Source organism: Nomascus leucogenys, chromosome 2, assembly GCF_006542625.1.
Source record: "Nomascus leucogenys isolate Asia chromosome 2, Asia_NLE_v1, whole genome shotgun sequence".
In the NCBI taxonomy this organism is placed as follows: domain Eukaryota; kingdom Metazoa; phylum Chordata; class Mammalia; order Primates; family Hylobatidae; genus Nomascus; species Nomascus leucogenys.
This window is the reverse complement of record NC_044382.1, coordinates 134818382-134841121: the sequence shown is the minus strand read 5'-3', so window position 1 is coordinate 134841121 and position 22740 is coordinate 134818382. Positions and strand designations below refer to the sequence as shown.

At 42.2% G+C, this 22740-nt stretch overlaps 1 protein-coding gene across 1 annotated transcript in view; it reads left to right on the top strand.

Moving 5' to 3' along the window:
• Positions 1 to 22740, top strand: part of MARCHF3 (membrane associated ring-CH-type finger 3) — a 158953-nt gene that overhangs the window by 113758 nt on the left and 22455 nt on the right. The window contains exons 2-3 of the mRNA XM_003259906.3: positions 7618 to 7861; positions 9521 to 9725. Coding sequence (XP_003259954.1) covers positions 7674 to 7861; positions 9521 to 9725 — 393 coding nt within the window. The 5' untranslated portion in view covers positions 7618 to 7673. The remainder of the gene's footprint in view (positions 1 to 7617; positions 7862 to 9520; positions 9726 to 22740) is intronic.

The following is a 22740-nucleotide window of genomic DNA, read 5'->3' as shown; positions in this document are numbered from 1 at the left end:
AATTTTTCATCCCTGAGTAATGTCTCATGAATGTCTCATTATGTTTTGCCTGCTCCTCTCAATTTTTGAACTTGATGTTTAAACTTTTCTGATGTGCCCTCATTATTCCCGAGTGCCCAGAACTCATCTGTGCAACCCCCCTCCCTCAGCTCAGTGGGGCTCCGTGTGTAGGAGCCAGTTGTTATTTACAAGTGTAATTCAGCTGTCGCTGTGTCTTTGAACACATAGGGTTGTTGTGGGATTTTTAATTGCCATTTTCATCTATATAATTAAAATTAAATGAAAAATGGATAGCCTCCAAAATCTGAATTAATTTCATAAGTACTTGTTGAGGGGAAAATATGTCTAAATATGATAATTGTTACTTGATTTGCCTTCAGCAGAACTAGAGGATTTTACCTGGCTGAAGAGAAAATACAGTAATCTTAAATAATAAAAAAAAAAGAGATCTGTCTGATACTTTGGATACTTCTTGTGGCTGAGAATCAGAATTAATCATGTGGATGAGAAATGATAAGTAACTCTGAATATAACTTTAAGGTAGTACACTAGGAACATATTATGGTAACTCTCCCCAGATCCAACTTGCCTTATGCTGGTCAGGTTTTTTTTCTCCCTCTAACTCATCACTGGGGCTTATACATGTCTCAAGAATATGCCATTACCCCCAAATCAAAACCTCCCTCATGCTCAGAAACAGGCATTTCACCTGCTTACTGCTTAACCGTGCCCTGTAAATGTGACAATGAGCACCTAGCAGAAAATAATGAGACAACAAAAAGAGAAGTATTTTTTAAAATTCACTGGGCTGGCCAGTGTTTCACTCTGCAGGCTCATCAAGCGCCTGATGGACATGTTTGTAAAGATTTGGATGGTCACTTTATTTGGAATGACAAATTCTGTGCTCCACATAATGAGGTCAGTGAAGCATCCAGAAAAGAAATGTATAATGTGGTAGTGCAGTCTGTAAGCACAGCCATGCCACGGCTATTTAAGTTTAATGAAGCAACTACTTTGCCGCTACACATTGTTAGTGAATAGCCTCCTTGGCGTGTTTTTGAAAACTTAAATGTTGCTGGTAATCATGTCACAGCAATCTCCTTGGAGAGCCTTTGTGTCCTGTTCTCAGAAGAAATATGCCGCTTTTCCATGTTAATGGTTTTGAAATTAGTCATTTGCTCTATTTTCATTGGAAAGGAAGGTCACTGTGTGATTTCCTACCTTGCCTCATTTTCTCTGAACATTCAGGATACTCTTAAGTCAGTTCATCAGCCATGCAGTGCACTGTCGGGTTATAATATGCCTGAAAAGCCAGAGGAATGTTCTATCAAAGAGCAGCATCCCTATTCTCAGAGACTGTTCTTAGAATTCAAAGTGTAAAAATCTAACTCAGAGAGGAAAGTTCCTGGACAGACCATTATTGCCATTTTTTTTTCCCATTTCAGTCACTGACCGCCTTGTATTGTCCATTCATTGGTCTTATTAGAGAAGGCTGTGCTCCCCACGTATTAAGCCTCTCACAGAGGACATTTAAAAATCCTTTCTGAAGCAGATTCACTCATGTAAAACTAAGGTCAGACTTACGGATCCTGGACCAGCATTAATGGCGCAGAACTCTGTGGGAGCAGAAAGACTTCTAGCCATTGTCAGTTCTTCAGTGTTGGTCCCCAAACTTAGGGCCTCAGGTGGTTTCCCCTGAATGAGCAAGGGCATGATTGATTGTGGAAAAGTGCTAGGTCCTCATGGCTCTGCCACCCCAGTGAGGGTCTGGGGAATTCTCCAGACTATTTGGTGGCCTCCACATTTCCTTGGGAAATGTAAAGTAGGATTTGAGATGGCTGGACCCTGCACCACCAGAAACTTCCTAGGAATACCTAATAAGTACTCAAAAAAAAAAAAATAGTGAATAGATGGAAGGATGAATAAATGAATTTGCTTCTTTGATTTGCTTTGTCAACCAACTCTGGTTGTAGAGGTAACACAGGATCCCTCTAGGACACATATTGAGACCTGAGGAGCCTACCTCTTCTTCTTCTTTTTAAAAATTGTATTTTATTGCGGTAAGAACACTTAACATGAGATGTACCCTCTTAACAAAGTTTTAAGTGTCCAATACGTTATTTCTGACTATAGGTATAGCAGATCTCTAGAGATTATTCATCTTGCTGGACTGAAACTTTATTCCTGTTACTAAACTCATTACTTTGGGGGATCATTTCTATAGTTTGTTATTACTTCTTGAAATCTCTGGAATTGGGTATGAAGGTTGAATATGGAGGTCCAGACTTGCTCCAGACTGCCTCCAAGTGAGGGCCTGCTTAGACCACTGTCCAGGCAGCTCACATGACTATGTCAGTGCCAGCCAGCACTCACAATCTCCTGCTCTCATTTTCACCTTTAAACCTTTTGAGTCATTTTCCTACCCAAACAGAGGTGCCAATGTAACAAATTTCTCCCACTTCTTGACCTCCATCTAAGAGACTAATGTTGACTTGGCATTGAAAATGTGGTTCTGATACAAGTAGGCCTGAAAAGGGCCTTGAGATTGGCCTGTGTTTTATTTTCTAGTGTATTTATCACATGCTGGATTATTTAAGATAATGGTAGCTGCTCTGACAAATAGACCCACATATGTCCAACATCATAGCAGCTTTTCCTCATATATCTTTGTTTTTCTTTTTTCAACTTTTATTTTAAGTTCGGGGGTACATGTGCAGGATGTACATGTTTGTTACATAGGTAAATGTGTGCCATGGTGGTTTGCTGCACAGATCATCCCATCACCTGTCATATATCTTTATTAAGCATTTTCATGGAAGAATGAAACCTATCTTCCAGATCTGAAGGCAATGGGGCCAGGGAAAATGAGAAGTCGAAATGCAAGGATGACGCTCCCTCTGTTCTCCCTAGCCAAGACAGATGGCATGGTCAATGTCAGAGTTCAAGTGTGATGCAAAAGGTACATCATGGTAGAGATTGACCAGACATGAGGAAAGACAGTTTTAAAAGACAGAAATGAGGCTGGGCGCAGTGGCTCACGCCTGTAATCCCAGCACTTTGGGAAGCCGAGGTGGGCGGATCATGAGGTCAGGAGATGGAGACCATCCTGGCTAACATGGCGAAACCCCGTTTTTACTAAAAATACAAAAAACTAGCCAGGCGTGGTGGCGGGCGCCTGTAATCCCAGCTATTCAGGAGGCTGAGACAGGAGAATGGCATGAACCTGGGAGGCGGAGCGTGCAGTGAGCGGAGATCACACCACTGCACTCCAGCCTGGGTGACAGAGCAAGACTCCAACTCAAAAATAAATAAATAAATAAATAAATAAATAAATAAATAAATAAATAAATAAAAGACAGAAATGAGATGTAGCCCAGGCTAGAAAAAGAGCAGAAATGAAGGTTAACATAATAATAAAGTTCAAACTTCTCTGTACGTGGCATGTTCCTGCTTACAAAGTGAATTCATATGTATTATCTTGTTTTAGACCTCACAAACAACCAGGTGAGGAGGATGTATTAGTATCCTAATTTCAAATATTCAGGAAATCTCAGGAAAAGTCTGAGAGGCTGAGTGATTTACCTTGGTGAGTAGAAAGCCAGAGTGTAGGCTTTGGTGTTGTGCCTCCAACAACAGAGCTTTTTCCCTAACTCATGATTCTCCTGGAGGTTTGGGGGCTGCTGAGGCAGAGGGGCTGCAGAGGTGAGCAGAGCCTGCCTCCCTTCCCTTCCCCCATGACCTGTGGCCACATCCTCCTGATGCCAGCCATGCTCCCATGGAAATCACTTAGCAGTGGCAACCTATTCAGAAATGCAGCAATGAATCGCTGCTGCCTGGTTAGGTGTCCTGCTTTTGTGAAACCTGTACCCTGTCCTTTTCTGGGGTCACAGTTTAACAGACAAACCTTTTTATTTTAACAATTCCCTAATCAGGCTTTCATTTATTTGCCCACCCCCTCTGTTTTCACTGTCTCCCTCTCATCCACCTACTCCTGCTCCTCCCACTGTGTGCAGCTGAGTTTGGCCAGTGCCAAATCATGTTTTATTCTCAGCCTGAGAAAGAAATTATGCAAGGTGTCAAGCATGGCCAGCAAAGGACCCATCCCACCAGTGCCATTTGATGTTTTAAGTTTACACATACACCGCTCCCTCCCAGAGAGAATTCTTAGGTAGACTGGGAAGTACTTTACCACAAGAGCAGTGCACTGGCATTGATAAGAAAGCAGTCAGATAGTGCTTGAAATTTTGCAGAAAGCTCAATAGAATACCCGTGCTCGACTGCAAACCAACAGCTCAGCTCTTTCTAGCATCCTCGGCAACAGCCTGCTGTTTTCCCAGGTGGCTTTGAACTAGACAGGAAAATGCAGTGGGCCATTTGTCACTGCCCCAGGTGTAACATAAGCATGCCAGTTGGTGCATGCAGCTTGTGAGGTCCGCTCCTGCCTGCCCCATGCCTGCATCTAGGCCTCTGGACTTCTCTTTCACTGAGATTAGGGCAGAGTGTGCTTCCTTTCCTCCTCTGCCACCTGAGTAGGTGGTTAGATCCACTCTTCTGAGATTAGAACCAACTCAGCCATCCCCACCATGTTCAAGAGTGCTAATGCTTTGTGTAATCCCTCTTAGCCCATTAATTCAAGTCCACGGTCTTTCAGGGCTGTTGGGACTCATTGCTGGCATGCCAGTCTTAGAATCTTAAGGTTATTCTGATGTGTGGTATACGTAAGACATGCTGGTATGTTTTTCAGGGAATGCTGGACCGGACTATCATTTTAGTTAGGTCCTAAATTGAGCTGGGGCTTAGAGGATCTTGGATGCAGGGTTCTGCAGATATGGCACAAGAGAAAGAGCCAGGGCTTGCTTGTAGGAGAAGGCAAGGTGTGGTTTCTTTTGTTCTTTTATGCTAAACTCAGTGCCCAGCACCCACTACGAATGGAATAAACTGATCAGGTGGCAAATAATATCCCTTTTACCTGTGAAAGATGAAATGAAATCATGCAGAAGTGAAAATACATATATAAAATGAATTTAAGGGAAGCTCTGCTTCTAGAATATTTTTAAGGACATTTTACTGCGGATTTAGGTCACACATTTAGAACTACTTCCTTTGATGAGGACTTAATCTAGGTTACAAGTGTGTGAACTTAGGGCTGTTATATGCCTGGGTGACAGGCAATTCACTGAGGGTAGCCTAACTACTGGCAGCCCTGGGTCCCATTATTTACTCTGCACACCCCCTCCTTACCGTCTTCCAGTTCCATCAAGTAGAGGGAGGGAGTGTTTGGCCCTCTGAGCTGGAGTTATGCAAAACCCGAAAATAGACTCTCAGAGTGCATCTAGACATAATGATTCCATGCGGCAAGAAGGTCACTGTGTCTGCTTTTCCTGCCAATACACCCCTGGCTCTTAATCTATGGCTGCCTTGTGAAGCAAGAGAGCTGTGCCAGGAAGTTACACTTTGTGACTGTGAAGCATTATGAAAATTTAAAATCATGTCAATGGAGTTTTGTAAGGGCAGGCCAGAGGAGAGTAGTTATGCACAGTTTTAGAAGAGGCTGTTCTTTTAACATCTCTTTGTTTTTCGGTCTGAAAGCTACCATAACTCAGTTTTTAAAAACAAAACAAAACAACTGTCTGGCCCCAGTCACAAATCAGCTACACCCTGCCAACCCTTTCAAAAAAATAAAAAGATATCTACCCAAAAAATTTACTGGGGTTATCCGAATGGTGGGATTATGAATGAGTTTTATTGTCTTCTTTGTGCTCTTCCATAGTTTTTATAACACACCGTATACTAATTGCTTTGTAATTTTTTTAAAAAAGCAAAAAATCCTATTTAAAAAGCAAAACTACACTCTATACCAACTAACTGACTGTGGTGAATGTTCAGTATTGCTGGTCATGAAAATGGCAGGAGTGGGGCAGCCCCTGCCTGTGCCCCCACATCAGGTCTCAGACAAGGACTGGAGTCCACAGCCATCTCCCCACTGTGGGTTCAGAAGGGCTGCTGGGCAAGGGCAGACGCAGACCCTGAGAGGACTCCAGGCAGCCAGTGAGGGTGGGAAAGGGAGGCTGCTTGTGCAAAGCCAGCCAGACACCTCGGCAGCAAGGAAGGGATGACGATCACGTCCGATTGTTTTGGACAGTCAAGCCTGCTTGACATGTGCTTGTTGGGAGGGAAACTGTCAGTTTCATCAGGAAACACTGCATCTTGCCCTGAGAACATCCAGCTGATGCACATTGTTCTGAAAGTTGGGAAGATCCTGTTTTCCAGAACCATGGGGATCAAGGAAAATGTAAGAAGTAGAGACAAATATCTGGGAGAAAACAACCCCTTGCTGAATTCCAGGAATCCTCTTGGGGTTTTGGGTTGTGCAAATGACAAGATATTTCATTTATTTAAGTCTGGGCCTTGACCACCTAAATGGGTTATTGATGTGAGCTCAGTCCGTCAACTAATCCTGCTGCTGTCTACTGAGCCCAGGCCATGTCGAGCTCGGGAGCTTGAGGTGAGCAGGCTAGGACTCCTAGCCATGAAACTGTCATCTCACCTTCGGACAGAATTCTTCCTTCAAGTTTCTGTAAAAACCTCTATTTCTTATGTGTCACATGCTGACCTATTATTGAATCCAGTGGAGTTCCTCACTCCAGTGGGTCTGAGTGCTTTGAACTTGAGGTCATGACCCAAGCCTTCACCACACAGATTGGGAGCAGAATTCCTCACGGTTTATATGATAAACCATGTGCCTAGGAGGTAAGGCCCTTATTCGTAACGGATTATGTTTAATTGGTGATAGAGATCTCATTCATTATTTTCTCACGTTCTCCTATGTGTTTCCCTATGATGATGCATATACGTCTGCATTTTAGGTAGTACACAAACAAGACATCATGCTAACGTATTTGTTGTCATGTTCATTAGAAAATAAAAGCTCATTAAACTCATTTCATGAATAACTTGAAGACAAAGCTAAAATAGGTTCCATTTTTAAAGGAAGTTAATTTCAAGATGTATTGAGTAGAAAATTTTATTATGCAACAGATATGGCAAAAGTCGAAAGGTGGTACAGTCATTGAGTGATTCATGTTTGGCAAATATTGTCCTAGAGCATGCTATTAATACTTGGCCAAATTCATTTTTATTTTCCTTCCTTCTTACTCTGTCTTTTTAATCTTAGTATCTCAGAATGAAGCTGCATGGAGAATAAATTGCTTACCAGAAAAAATAGTTCTGAATGTTTTTAATAATAATTTTAGTAACTTTTAGAGTGTCAACAAAGACTTATTGCTTCTCTGGCACAGAGCAGGGAACTGCTTATCTTCTCTCCAGATCTGGGCCTCAGAGTCATCATTCTGTCCCCTCGTGGAAAGCAGGGCTGCTAAATGTTTATATACACCGACATGCTTGCTGTCTTGTTCATACCATATATGCTGTTTCTTGTGGGCTGTGTGTGTGTGTGTGTGTGCACTTATATTAAATAGTAACAAGATAATGTGCCACATCTAGGCTACCCCTGTTATTTGTATTAAATAATGACATGATGATGATGTTGGTGGCCCATAATTCTCAATTTTCTATTAACTACCCTGCCCAAGTAAACTGTTTTCTGATCTCTCTTAGATGGAAATCCTGTATGAATGTGGAAGCCATTAGCAGAGTAATTGCTGTCTGTTACCATGACAACCAGCCGCTGCAGTCACCTGCCCGAAGTCCTGCCAGACTGCACCAGCTCAGCTGCGCCTGTGGTGAAGACGGTGGAGGATTGTGGCAGCCTAGTGAATGGGCAGCCACAGTATGTCATGCAAGTTTCAGCCAAGGACGGGCAGCTGCTGTCAACGGTAGTGCGGACTCTTGCCACCCAGAGGTAGTACCACAATTAAAATAAATGAATCTGTAATTGATCCAGAGAACTCTTTGTCAGATGGAAAATGCTAATGGGAATGTAATTAGTGCTCAGGTCTTTGTGTCAGGTGAGAGGAGGTGCTGGAAAAAAAAAAGACTACACGAGTTCTGTTATTGCCGTTTCTATAGCAATAGGATATAAAGCTAAAATTCACCTTATCAAGATTTCCCCTCAAAGTCATACTTACGAAGAGCCAGGAGGGGAAGGAACCCGCAAGATACAGGGTTGTTATTTTGACATTGTTATGCTCTCTTGTTGTCTCCAGTAGGTAACAAAGGTAGTCCTATTGGAACAGGATTAAGAAGGTATCTGACTTCAGGCAACTGAGTCAAAGTGATTGGATTTGTGGGCAAAACTTTTGAAGTGACATTCTTGGTGTGCATGTGGACTGGCATTGCCTGATGGAAGCACTGCCCAGGGCTACTTTCTGGGTGGGTCTTTTCTTATCATTTGGAGGTCTCTTCCGCTGTCCCCTCCTTCAGCCTCAATGGTCCCCCATCCCTGACCCTTCACGCACACTCTGCCCTATGAAGTGCTATTGTGAAAACCTCCTGAGCCTTCCCAAGTGATGAACTAAAGCCCAAGTGCAGGCTCTGAGCAGCTTGGAGACCACTTATCCGGACCAGCACTGTCTCCTCTTGTGCTCTTGTTGGATAGGGAGCTATGGGCTGCCAGGCTAATAGGAACTCCTTGGCTTCTCCAGCTTTTTCTCAGAATGGGACTTCTAACCTATGCATTTAAAAGGTGGATCAACATTGGATTTGCCCCCTAGTGTCAGTGCTGACACTTCTGACCTCTAACATAGGACGAGTCATTCACACCTTATTCTCTTACCTCTGTCTGAATGATCAGTCAACCCCTCTGGTGCAGTGGCATCCCACCCTGGGCATGGTGGCCCTCAGACACTGAATCACACTCCCATGCATGTTATAAACATTGCCCATATGCCCTCCATTTAAAATCTGTGCTGCTGGTGCAAAGGAAAAAAATAGAAAAACATTTAATATGTAATTTCTGACTCTTGGAGAACTTTTAGCAATTGGTTAGGACTCAGAACAGGATGAGGCAGTGACTATCTTCGGTCCTCTGCAAACTGAGACTGGTGACTGATGTGCCCCACTCAGCCTTTAACTCATGATTCTAGGCCTCCTTTATTTACACTGAGCCTGTAAAACTCTGAAACCTGGTTTACAGTACTGGATGGTGGGAGAGCAGGTAAAAATACCTGACAGACAGACAGACAGACAGACACACACACACACACACACACACACACACACACAGACGGAGGCTCACAGGTCTCAACCACATCAACCATAGCCTGCTCTTCCTGGTCAAGTGAAAATATCCACTGCTTGTTTTCAGTCATTTTTGATCCTGGGCCACACCCAGCTACTTTGATATTGGCAATCCCCTATTTCTTTGTGTTGTCACAAGTAGATGACCCAAGTGCTCTAGAGTGCCCAGAATCATTTGCCCCATTGCCAAGGTCAAGTATAGATCTAAGAGATCTTAAAGCAGCTGCCCTGGGGAGGGCCCAAAGGACAAGAGCTAGAGGGCCATCCACTTGGTGAAGGTTTCCAGCCCAGTGACCAGCAGGTGCCCCTCCTTCTCTTGCAGCCCCTTCAATGACCGGCCGATGTGCAGGATCTGCCACGAGGGCAGCAGCCAAGAGGACTTGCTCTCTCCATGTGAATGTACAGGGACCTTGGGAACAATTCATCGGAGCTGCCTGGAGCACTGGCTGTCATCCTCAAACACCAGCTACTGTGAACTCTGCCACTTCAGGTTTGCAGTCGAGCGCAAACCCAGGCCGTTAGTGGAGGTCAGTAAGTGGGGCACGTCCTGAAAACTTAGCTCTAATGAGCAAATGATGTCTGTTTTTATGCCTGGATCACAATCCCTGTACAGCTTTACTGAAGCATGGTAATAGCTATGTGAGTGTGTGTGTGTGTGTGTGTGTGTGTGTGTGTGTGTGTGTGTCTGAGAAAGAGAGATGTAGACAGACAGACACAGAGAAGGGAGAGCTTGCTAGCTCACTTGGGATCCAGCAGTAGAAGGATAGCAGAATAAATCAGTATAAGGAGAAAGGGCCGGTTTAGAGACTTGATCTCCATTTTTCAATCCCTGTGAAATGGAACCAACAGATCAAACATCTTTCTCCTTGCACACCATCTGCCCAACTTGAAGCAGCAGATAAATGGGCATTTGGGTTGCATATCCTGAGAAGTCTTCATGAAAAAGTGTAGCTCCATAGTTTAATGGATATAGACCCAGACGTCCTGGGTTCTGTGACCTCGGGTTTGTTACTTTACCTTTTGGAATTACTATAAGGATTAAAGGAATTAATATTATAAAACACTTAAAAGAATACAGGGCACATATGCAACAGTTTGAATAAAAATATCTCACTTGGGAAATTACACACAAACTTTTTTCAGCCAATAACCTAATATTATTGAACTCTTGGCTGGGCAAGGTGGCTCATGTCTGTAATCCCAGCACTTTGGGAGGCCGAGGCGGGCAGATCACAAGGTCAGGAGATCAAGACCATCCTGGCTAACACGGTGAAACCCCATCTCTACTAAAAATACAAAAAATTAGCCGGGCATGGTGGCGGGTGCCTGTAGTCCCAGCTACTCTGGAGGCTGAGGCAGGAGAATGGCGTGAACCTGGGTGGGGGAGCTTGCAGTGAGCCCAGATCGCACCACTGCACTCCAGCCTCGGTGACAAAATAAGACCCCAGTCTCCAAAAAAAAAAAAAAAAAAAAAAGTTGGGTATTGGCAACAGTAAATATTTTAATATATTATGAGCCAGAGCTAGCTGAAGGGAGCCAAGATATTGTATCTATGATTCAGACCTGCTCCTAACCTCCTTATTTCAGCAGCTAACTCAGTGAAGCCCTGGAATGAAAACTAGTGCTGGAAATCAAGAAGCGCTTCTTGTAGACTGTTTAATAAGTGTGTTAGCGCCCAGGCTTAAGACGCTAGAGAGCTCTGTAGCTCTGTGTATACATTCTCTTGGGTTTGACCTTGAAAATTAAATCAAGACCTCTAACCGGGGCCTGTTTTAGCTATTATGACTTACTTGCCAAATGGCACAAAACTTAAAACTTATTTGACTTGCCCCAGTACACTCCATGCTTTGCTTAAGAGTCGGGATCTAGTGACCTCTTAATTTAGCCATCTTGCCACTTGACATCCACTTTCAGAAATTCATATTCAGAAAGCGCCTGTGGGGAATTTGGCCTTGTGCCAGATTCTTTGGGCTTTAACATTTTAGAACTTATCTGCAGAGGGGAAAATATAATTAAATAATAAACAAAGGAGTTGAAGATTTCTTAAGCCTAATGGCAAAGTAAAAAGAAGGTTATTTCTCCTTTCCAGAAACTTTGTGGAACCTCCCCAATTTGATATTGCAGCCTCTCCAGGGAAGCTGGCTTCCCAGAGTGAGGAAGCCCTCTTTGAAATAGACTCCATCCAGCGATCTTTTTAACTAGCGTTTCCCCAGTAAAAATCCCAGTGTATGTGCACGTGATATATAACAAAGGAGGGTGTGTGTGTATCTGTGTGTGCACACATGCATGTACATACCCTAATTTTTCTCAGATGAAATCCATGTGGCAAATCACCCAGTGATCTCTCTCAGTCTCAGAGAGGGTAACATGTACCTACACACACAGGGGTCTTCAGAGTTGCTGATGTCAGGTCACAGACTCATTCCTGGATCTTAGGCAACTGTCATTAAACAAGGAAACAAGGCAAATGACCTTGAGAATGTGTGAGGTGCTCTACAAGATTTAGGGCCTCGCCTACGAAAACTTCACCCAAACGGTCACCAGTGATGAAATTTTCATTGCACAAATGGAATGTGACAATTTTCAGAGTTAATGATGATTGAACAAGTTGAAAGTGAAAGGCAAACCTTCCCAAGCTGGGGGAGGCTGGCCATTTGATCATCCCATGGCGAAATCAACTTGCTGTTTGAGCACAAGCAATAAAAAGAAGTTGTCTTTGGTTTCTCAGCTGAAGGACAAATGAGAACCAGGTGCGGGCAGAGTTTTAAACAAATGACATGACTAAGTGACTTTTCCCTTCTTATCAGAGGGCAGTTTATTCCTAGTGAGCATCTCTTCTCAATACTTTCACCTCAAGATAAACATGCATCTTTTTTTTTAAGCAAATCAGCAAAACCTGCCTATTTGGGTTAAAGATTAGGAGTAGTGTTACTTTATTTCTCAGTTTTACTCTTTTAATTGGTTAATCATTACTTTGTTTACCAGTTGGATCTGCCTTCTCATTAAAGCAAGGAAATTCCATAGCATTGAATTTCAAAATCAATGTGACAATAACAGCTCTTGTTGCTCGAGGAAGCGGTTTAAAAAGTCATTTATAAATTTTATTTGTCAGCATCTAAACGCTAACATTGGTTGAAATTACTTTTAACACCTCAGACTTCCAGTTGTCAATAAACCCTCTCAGTCCTTCGTTCTGCATAACTGTTCATCCCCCTTCATGCCACCATTCCTAAGACACTTCTTCACTTCCTTTTCTTATCTCTGCAGCCCGCAGTTGGATGTTCATTTTTAACTGGGCAGGAACCCAGGGCTGTTGTATATACACTGGCTGCTATGTGAAGTCTTTTTTTCTGCCTGTAAGGGTGAGTTTCTACTCATAATGGCAAATCAGTGGGCTGATTCTCATTAGAACCTCCAAACTGGGCATGCCCTCCTCACTTAGCCACTGGCCATCTGTGTGGGTTGGTTCAACTTCTCTGAGCTTCCCTGTGGAAGACAGTGAGCAAAGAACTCTCCGTGACATCTTTTGGTCTCTATATAGCTAAAAGTTATTGTTCAAAAAATGTGTATCCTACATTTAAAATGGCTATACTGTATGGCATATAATTAGACCTCAGTGAGTTGATTTTGTGTGTCTACTTACCTCTCTACCTACTTTACCTACCTTACCTACCTACCTACATGGCCAGTCTAAATCTTTTAGTCTCTTTTACTCTAAATATTGGTGAATCCTTTTATGGTTAGTAGATATCTATTTACTACATTCTACAGGATGTATTATTCGTATTTTCTTGGTGCAAGGTAAGCCAGTATAACAAGAGCTAGTTTCAACCCAAGAGCACTACATTGCAATCATCTATGTTAGTCAGATGTGGATGAATTTCTGATAAAGTCCAACTGAGGCAAATCTCATAAGGTCTGTGTCCAATCACACAAAACTTGAAAGAAAAGCATTCAAAACGTAGATTATCGGGGGAATCTGCCCCCAGTAGTCACGTAGGTTCTTTTCTATTTTCCCTAAGTGTCGGCCGGTCTGAGAAATAAAGGGACAGAGTACAAAAGAGAGAAATTTTAAAGCTGGGTGTCCAGGGGAGACATCACATGTCGGCAGGTTCCGTGATGCCCCCTGAGCCGTAAAACCAGCAAGTTTTTATTAGCAATTTTCAAAAGGGGAGGGAGTCTGCAAAAAGGGTGTGGGTCACAGAAATCACATGCTTCACAAGGTAATAGAATATCACAAGGCAAATGGAGGCAGGGCGAGATCACAGGACCACAGGACCGGGGCAAAATTAAAATTGCTAATGAAATTTTGGGCACGCATTGTCATTGATAACATCTTATCAGGAGACAGGGTTTGAGATTAGACAACCGGTCTGACCAAAATTTATTAGGCAGGAATTTCCTCATCCTAATAAGCCTGGGAGCACTACGGGAGACTGGGGCTTATTTCATCCCTACAGCTTTGACCATAAAAGATGGCCACCCCCGAAGCAGCCATTTTAGAGGCTTACTGTCAGGGACAGATTCTCTTTCTCAGGGATGTTCCTTCCTGAGAAAAAGAATTAAGCGATTTCTCCCATTTGCTTTTGAAAGAAGAGAAATATGGCTCTGTTCCGCCCGGCTCACTGGCAGTCAGAGTTTAAGGTTATCTCTCTTGTTCCCTGAACATTGCTGTTATCCTGTTCTTTTTTCAAGGTGCCCAGATATCATATTGTTCAAACACACATGCTCTGCAAACAATTTGTGCAGTTAATGCAATCATCACAGGGCCCTGAGGCGACATACATCCTCCTCAGCTTACGAAGATGATGGGATTAAGAGATTAAAGTAAAGACAGGCATAGGAAATCACAAGGGTATTGATTGGGGAAGTGATAAGTGTCCATGAAATCTTCACAATTTATGTTCAGAGATTGCAGTAAAGACAGACGTAAGAAATTATGAAAGTATTAATTTGGGGAATTAATAAATGTCCATGAAATCTTCACAATCCATGTTCTTCTGTCATGGCTTCAGCCAGTCCCTCCATTCGGGGTCCCTGACTTCTCACAACAGTAGATAGCAAAAAGGAGGAGCAGATGTAACACACATAAAAATACCATGACTTGTTCCCCTAAAATTTGTGTCTTGACTCCAGCCTTTTGCCATTAAAGCATTTCTGGTTGACCAGTTTGCCAAGGAAGCCCATCTTACGATAAGCAAATAGCATACTTGTAACGTCGGTTTTTAGTGATGGAATATTTGCCACTAGGCTTTGAGACTCTCCTAAGATATGTATTCATAACATCCACCCTTGCCCGGAAAACTCATGAAGTTATAGATCAGCTCAACAATGTTGTGATTTAAATGAAACAGCCAAGAAATAGTGGGAATCTGGAGGAAAGGCCTTCTAGGATCTGATTTTCCTCTGATCAGGGAGACACAGTGATTTTTCACAGTGGAAGTGATTAAGTTTCCGTATTCCTATTTCCTCTACACATGACCAGCTGATTGATAAGAATCGTATGAACGATTTAAAAGCTGTTCCCTGTGAATCAGAGGTTTAGCTAAATTGAAACTGAGCATGTTTTCACACATAGCAGTTACCCAGAATAATAGGATATGAAGGTAGGGAGATGAGGATTAAGGATTTTTTTTCAAACTTTTTTATTTATTAATCTTTTTTATGAAGTCACTGGAGGACAATGGTTTTAAAGTGTGCCCAGGATTCAGTGTAATCTCCAGGTATACCATAGGGAGCAGAGTTGAACTGCTATGAAGAAACCACTTTGTACTTTGGCACTTGCTATTTAATAGATTCAAGAATTCACTTCGCTGCTAATATATACAGATAGATTATATAGAGATTTTATATATATATATGTATACACACACACACACACACACATATGTATACACACATGAGACTTAGGTGGAGACATTGCTGGACTGTTATTATAATGGATTTGGTTTGGTTTTGATTTTTAATATTCATTGAAGTAAAACTACGAGTTTTGGTTTCAGAGTATTCACTTCAATCAGCAATATAAAGTGATTCAAGAAGATTTATAGGCACGAGGACCACCACTCCATTCTTTATATGAAGGCAGGCAAGCCCCTTTGTTTATTCTAACCCATGAATGCAGCCTAGTGAGTAAGGTAGTTGGACCAGTATCATAGCATGTCATAAGTGCATTGTATTGGATCAATACTTTTATTGAGGAATTTGAATGCCTTTGGGTGGGACATGATCTCTCCAGTTCCCCAGGCCTTGCCTTTTGCTTGTACACACCTAGCCCTCCACCATCTTGCATTCCTTCCTGCATTTACAGTTGAGGTTTTAGGACTGGGTGACTTCTCTCACCTTTAAAAGAGTTCTCTAATACCCTGTGCATTTCTTTCTACCAACACCTCATCTTCCTTTCAGGGTATTATAGACCGAACCTAATGATCTCCTTCCTATTGTGCCCACATTATAAGTGAGCTGAAATGATTGATTCAAAATCACAAGGGAAATGAACCTCTAGAAGACAGTGTACCAGCATGGACGGTGATGAGAATACAATTATAACATCTTGCGCCTGAGTATGTTGTAGTGTCAGCCAAGTACTTTCTTGACCTCTGACAAGGTCGCTGAGCACACCATCCCTCGGGCCGCCTGCCTCCATGTGGACTCATGGAACCATACTTTGTGCCAGCAGTGGAGATGACATTTTCTGATGACCACACCCCAACAATCCTTGATCCTGCAGTCGTCCAGTCTTGAATTTGTCTCTTGTTTTGGTGGCTAATTTGGCAGTTGCTTTGTTACTTAAAGCTTAAATACAAAAGAAGCTCTTTGAAGGTATCCATTAAATTCACAGCTTGCTTCATTAAAAATCACTTCATTAAAAAAGCAAACCAACCGAAGTGTTCACATGGCCGTGCCAGATGGAAGTGAGCTAACTGTTCAGTGTCTGTGTTTTCAGCCCATCCACTGCTGGTAAAGGATTAATTTGGAGGGAAAATGCAGTTCTGTGTATAAAAAGAATTACATGACCAGATTCTGTTATTTTCAATTGTTCTGATCCTTGCTGTGAACTTGGGTTGGATACAAATGAGAACCCACATTCTCAAGAGGACCTCTGTCCACCTTGATAGCAGCCCTCTTCGTCTTTCCAAGGACTTCTATGAGCAGAGACACGAAGATGCAAAACACCAAGAATTGCTTCATATAACATGTTCATTTTAATCTATGTTTTTAAAAATACAGAAGAGGACAAAGAATAATATGACAAACAGATGTGTATTTACTACCCAGAATTAACAAACGTTAGCATTTTGTGAATGGCATACCCTTCAAAGGAATAGCCTGTTGGGGCCAGGGAGAAAACCATGGTCTTCACTGATTCATCCCTAGGTGTTCTCAAATAGGGAGGAAATCCAGCCAGGTTTTCCTTAAGCACATCTGGGCCAAGAATAAGAAGAAGTTAACAGAAGAGACAGATCATCTTGAAAGATTCCGGACCCTTTCAGCTAATTCCAAGTGTGCAAACAATTAGTACAGCAAATGTTGACAGCTATGGAGTTCACTTCTTTGAAAGGCAGACAATTAGAAGTTATTCCATGGGTGTTGGGGTGGTGGAAGTGAAGGTGTCATGGGCTGCTGGCAGAAAAGCTTTGTAAAGGGGAGTCTGAGAGAGGAGAAGTGAAATGTCACTGAATAACTACAGCTGGTAATCACCTTTATCCTAAGTCCTGCTGAAATAACAAGGCACAATTAACTCTCAGGAATTGCCCTGTGTTGGGTACAAGGCACCTGGTTGAGCTGAAGGGAGACATAAATTGCAGAAGCCCTGGTGCAGATTTCAGAAGCAGAGTTACAGAATATGCATAACGCTCCTTGCTGGGGGCTCCTGCCAGCCCTCCACAAGCATCTTCAGTTTTAAGTGTCAACAACTGACTTTTAACTCCAAAGAAAGAATACATAGTTTTAAATGACTAATGTGTGAAATATTGTGAACAATACATGATTATAACTAATCCCTCACACTGCCTAACAATCAGTTGTAAACGAGTGAGCAGAGAGAAGTATCTTCAGTTAGGCACAGGGAGATCAGTGGTTGTTTATTCACTGAATGAGACCTGCTATGCCTGTTTGTGCAAAGCATTTTACTTTCCAGAATAGGCACAGATCTTGATTCCAGTCCAGTGTCATTAATTAATGTGAGTCCATCTATGTTTATCAAGATGTTCACACCCCAGAGTTTTTTTCTTCTTAAATTTTGTTTACCCATTTCTGAGGCAAAAGAAAAATATTACATGCAATATTCTTTGCAATCTAGTTTTACAGAGTTAAGGGGATAGATTTGCACTGTGATGGATATGTGAGAAGAAAGTTATGTTGTGCTTGTATACACTTTATATAATCATCTTATTTCAATGTCTCAGTTATCCTTCTCATAGCAGATATTATCCTATTCTGTAGATAAGGAAGCTGCAACCCAGACCTCAGTCACTCTTCATTGATCTTAAATACTTTCAGCCTCAGGGCTAGTAAGTGAAGGCAAAAGAATAATGCAGGTGGTCCAGGTATGGTGGCTCACGCCTGTTATCCCAGCACTTTGGAAGGCTGAGGCGGGTGGATCACCTGAGATCAGAAGTTCGAGACCAGCCTGACCAATATGGTGAAACCCTGTCTCTACTGAAAACACAAAAATTAGCTGGGCATGGTGGCAGGCGCCTGTAATCCCAGCTATTTGAGAGGCTAAGGCAGGAGAATCACTTGAACACGGGAGGTGGAGGTTGCAGTGAGCCGAGATCGTGCCACTGCAGTCCAGCCTGGGCAACAGAGTGAGACTCCATCTCAAAAAAAAAAAAAAAAAGAAGAATCCAGGTCTATCTCCAAAGCCCACGTTCTTTCCACCACACCTGGTGTCCCAGTCCATTCTGGCTACTATAACAAAATACTGTAAACTGAGTGGCTGATAAACAACAGAAATGTATTTCTCACAGTCCTGGAGGCTGGGAAGTCCAAGGTCAGGGTGCTGACATAGTTGGGTTCTAGTGAGAGTCCTCTTCCTGGTTGCAGACTGCCAACTTCTGACTATGTCCTCACATGGTAGACGGGAAGAGCTAGTTCTCTGGAGTCTCTTTTGTAAGGGCACAAATCTCAGTCATGGGTGCTCCATCCTCCTGACCTAATCACCTCCCAAAGGCCCCACTTCCTAATACCATCACCTTGAGGGTTAGGATTTCAACATATGAATTTTGGGGGACACAAACATTCAGACCATTGCACCTGGCTTCCTTCCTGGCTCTAAAGTACTTTCTTTCGTTTGCTCATTGGTATGAACCTATGCACACACAGAGCTGAGGGTTTCTTTGCCAATACCCAGCCTTTCCAAGAAACTAGATGTGTTTCAGAAGGGGGAAGATGGAAAAAAAAATTATGAGTAAAGCCCTTGTTTCCTCTTGACACCAGATTTGTCTATTAAATCAGAGAGTTAGCAAGGAGGGAAGGATGAAAAGGTGGAGCACAGAGGATTTTTAGGGCAGTGAAACTAGTCTGCACTATAATGGTGGATTCGTGTCATTATACATTTATCAAAACCCATAGAACGTTCAACACAAGAGTTAACTCTAATGTAAAGTATGAGCTTTGGTGACAATGTGTCAAGGTAGGTTCATCACTAGTGACACATGTACCACTGTGGTGGGGGCTGTTGACAGTAGAGGGGACTATAGGGGACAGGGGGAGACAGGGATATATGAGAACCCTCTGTACTTTCCATTCAATTTTGCTGTGAACCAAAAACTGCTCTAAAAAATAAAGTCTGTTTTAAAAAACACCCTGAGCTGTGCCAGATCAAGTGCTGGAAGAGTAGAGTGGCACTTCTTTCCTGTGTCTCTTTGTACTCTAGTTGGAAAGCAACGCTTTTGGCTACAGCACCCTATCAGAAGCCAGAAAAATCATTCTTCATTTCCAAGTGACTTACATAGCCTTTCTTTTTTTCTTCTCATTTAGTTACTCTTCCTCTGCATTTGAGTCTTCATTTTACTGAGTCATTATGTCACCAATTCCTTAGGAGGATTCTTTTAACCCAAAATTGTCAGAAACCTTTCCCTCTTTTCACGAATGGTCGTGAAGGTCAATCAGTCCTTATGTGGCTGTACACACTTGTGAGACAAATTTCTTTAAAACTACCATCAAGGTAATTCAGATTGGTAAACCTTATTTTGCAACCCATAAAGGAAAACACTGATTTTTGTCTTCAGTTATTTGTGGCTTTCCCTCAATTCTTTGCCTCACTTTTTTTGACAGGTGCAGCAGATTTGGGGGACGATAAGAAAAGACCCCGTCAGGTCTTCAGGCTTTGCCTTCCTCCTCATTCTTCATGGAATGTATGTTTCTGTGGCATGCCTCGTCACTGCCCGCCTCCTTTCTTGAAGAGATAGGAACCCTGTGAGATTGTTTGGGATAAAGCGGTTTCTTTGCAATCCATCATTACAGTTAGAGGGATAGATTTACACTGTGATGGATGTGTGAGAAGAAAGTTATGTTGGTGCTTGTATAGCACGAAAGAGAAATAATATGCTTTTGAAGCTTTTAGTTTGGATACTAAAAAAAAAAAAAAGTTTAATTCTTAGATGTGCCACTTACGAAAATGTATAAAGATCTGTTTGTGAAGATTGAGGTCAGATTACAAGAAGAAAATGAAATGTTTTCCACTCATTATTTCATCATTGCTTCACCTCTAGCAATGCTATTATAAATAGAAAGTTGGAATAAGTAGTGAGGTTCAAAGTCTTTTAGGGCTCCGAGGAAAAATGGCTAATATAGCTTATATGAAATGCTGACACGTAGGAGCAGCAGGAAAGTTGTAAAATAGAATTTATAGGCATTTAAGGACTTATATCTGGGAAGAGTCAGTAAAGCAGAAATTGGGAGATGAAGGGAAAATATGCGCTATCCTAGAAAATAAGGCAGCCCTTCCTCACAATTCACCACTTCCAAAGGCTTGCTGTTTGCATTATGTAGTTGGTAGGTGATGGGAGAATAGGCATGAGAGATGGAGGTAATAAATGGCTCTAATATTTTTCTAAACACTGGTTTATCTGCTAAAAATCTATGACTTTAATGTTGAATTCATTTATCAAAATATACCTACGTCAGCTGTTCTTAAGACATGCCTTATGTGTATCTGAAAAATCACTCTGTTAGACGAAGATGTGGCAAGGCAAAGGAAATAACTACATAAGGGAATTTATGCAAGATGGAGGGTTTCCTTAGAGAAATCTATAGGATGCTTCAGATTTTTCTTAACTAAAGGGTCTTCCAGTCTCAGATTTTTTGAACAGCTTTATCGAGATATAAAAATTCACATACCGTACAATTCACCATTTAAAGTGTACAATTTCATGGTATTTTGTATTTTCACAGTTGTATAGTCATCACCACAGTTGATTTTAGAACATTTTCGTCACCCAAAGAAACCTCATACACAGCAGCCTTCACTCTCTAGCCATCCCTTCTCTGTCCCCCACCCCCAGCCTAGGCAGCCACTAATCTATCTTCAGTCTCTATGGATTTGCCTGTTCTGTTTCCTATGAAAGGAATCCTACAGTATGTGGACTTTTGTGATTGGCTTCCTTCACTTAGCATAATGTTTGCAAGCTCTAGTCTCAGATTTTATAGAAAATGAATCTTAACCTTCCTTGCTATATATATATATATATATATATTTTTTTTTTTTTTTTTTTTTTTTTTTTTGAGACGGAGTCTCGCTGTGTCGGCCAGGCTGGAGTGCAGTGGCGCAATCTCGGCTCACTGCAAGCTCCGCCTCCCGGGTTCATGCCATTCTCCTGCCTCAGCCTCTCTGAGTAGCTGGGACTACAGGCGCCTGCCACCACACCCGGCTAATTTTTTGTATTTTTAGTGGACACGGGGTTTCACCGTGGTCTCGATCTCCTGACCTCGTGATCCGCCCGCCTCGGCCTCCCAAAGTGCTGGGATTACAAGCCTGAGCCACTGCGCCCGGCTCCTTGCTATATTTTTTATTTCTGATTTTTTTTTCTCAACATCCTGGTTACCTTAATATACTCCTCCTACTGCTACTACTAGCAATTATTTCCTGAGGCCTTACCCTGTGCACTGTTCTGGGTACTCTAATAGTCTCCTATTTGTGGATATAAATGAGGAAACTGGCCCGGAGGTGTCAATGGTATCTTCTCCTCTTAAACTTTGGCTTTCTCCCTGTCACTGCTCATCTTTTACTCTCTTCTTTTATGGATATCATTTGCACATTGAACTTTTTATATTATCTGAATTTTTGCCATTGTTGCTCAGTAAAAGCCCTCTCCTTCCTTTAAGCCCATTAATTTAATTTGGATGCTTTCTTGATTCTGCTGTCGTATGTTATCTAAAACTATACAGTTAATTTTTTTAATCTTATATTTTGCACCCTTTGTCAATTTTTTAATTTTTATTTGAGGAGTAAGGAGAAGGTCAGGGTCTAAGGATAAATGACGATTCTCAGAAGGCAACCGAATCCGCATTCTTAAATTTCTTGGCCGGGGGCGGTGGCTCACGCCTATAATCCCAGGTGTGGGAGGCCAAGGCAGGCAGATCACCTGAGGTCAGGAGTTCGAGACCAGCCTGACCAACAAGGAGAAACTCCGTCTCTACTAAAAATACAAAATTAGCCGGGCATGGTGGCACATGCCTGTAATCCCAGCTACTCGGGAGACTGAGACAGGAGAATCGCTTGAACCCGGGAGGCAGAGGTTGCGGTGAGCTGAGATTGCGCCATTGCACTCCAGCCCAGGCAACAAAAGTGAAACTCCATCTCAAAAAAAAAAAAAAAAATTCTCAAACTTCAGAAAGTTGGATTGAATCAAGGATTGTCTCAGGCAGTTTAGGGAAATGCTCCAGAACAGTGCCTCTTACCCTTTCCTGTATCTCAGATATGTGTGAGAATCTGATAAAAGCTTGAACTGTCTCCCCCAAAATATACACACATCCATTGTCCAAATACAGGTTCAAAGGGGTCATAGATTTTCTGAAGCCCTATACCCTAAGTCGAATACCCCTAACCTAGAAAGGTAATTATGTAAACTATAAAACAGATTTTTCTAAAAGTGTCTCTTGCACCCTTAAAATGCCTTAAGTATGAAAAGTGAGAGAAGGTCTCAACACTTCACTGCATATTCCCTCTTCCATGAGAAGGCCATAGTATACTTCTGTGGGTACCAAGACAGTGGATATGATTTGTTAGTCTTAAAGGGAGAGCTGGTGATTCAGTTATACATATATACAGAGACTGGGCTAGTTATTAACTTGGGTTCCTTAATGGTTGGCTTGGTTCTGCCACAGGGACACCTAGGGGTTGCATGTCTCAGGATCACTCAAGCTAAAAATGTATATGTGTTTCCCAGTTGGAGCAGAGCTTTCCCACAGACCCCAACTCTATTCATCCAGCTGGTTTCCTGCCTGCCCTTCTCTAAATGCCAGTCCCTGATGTCATGAATCATGTCATTTGGGCTGTTGCGCCTTACCCCTTAAGAATGTCTTTTCTGAAGACAA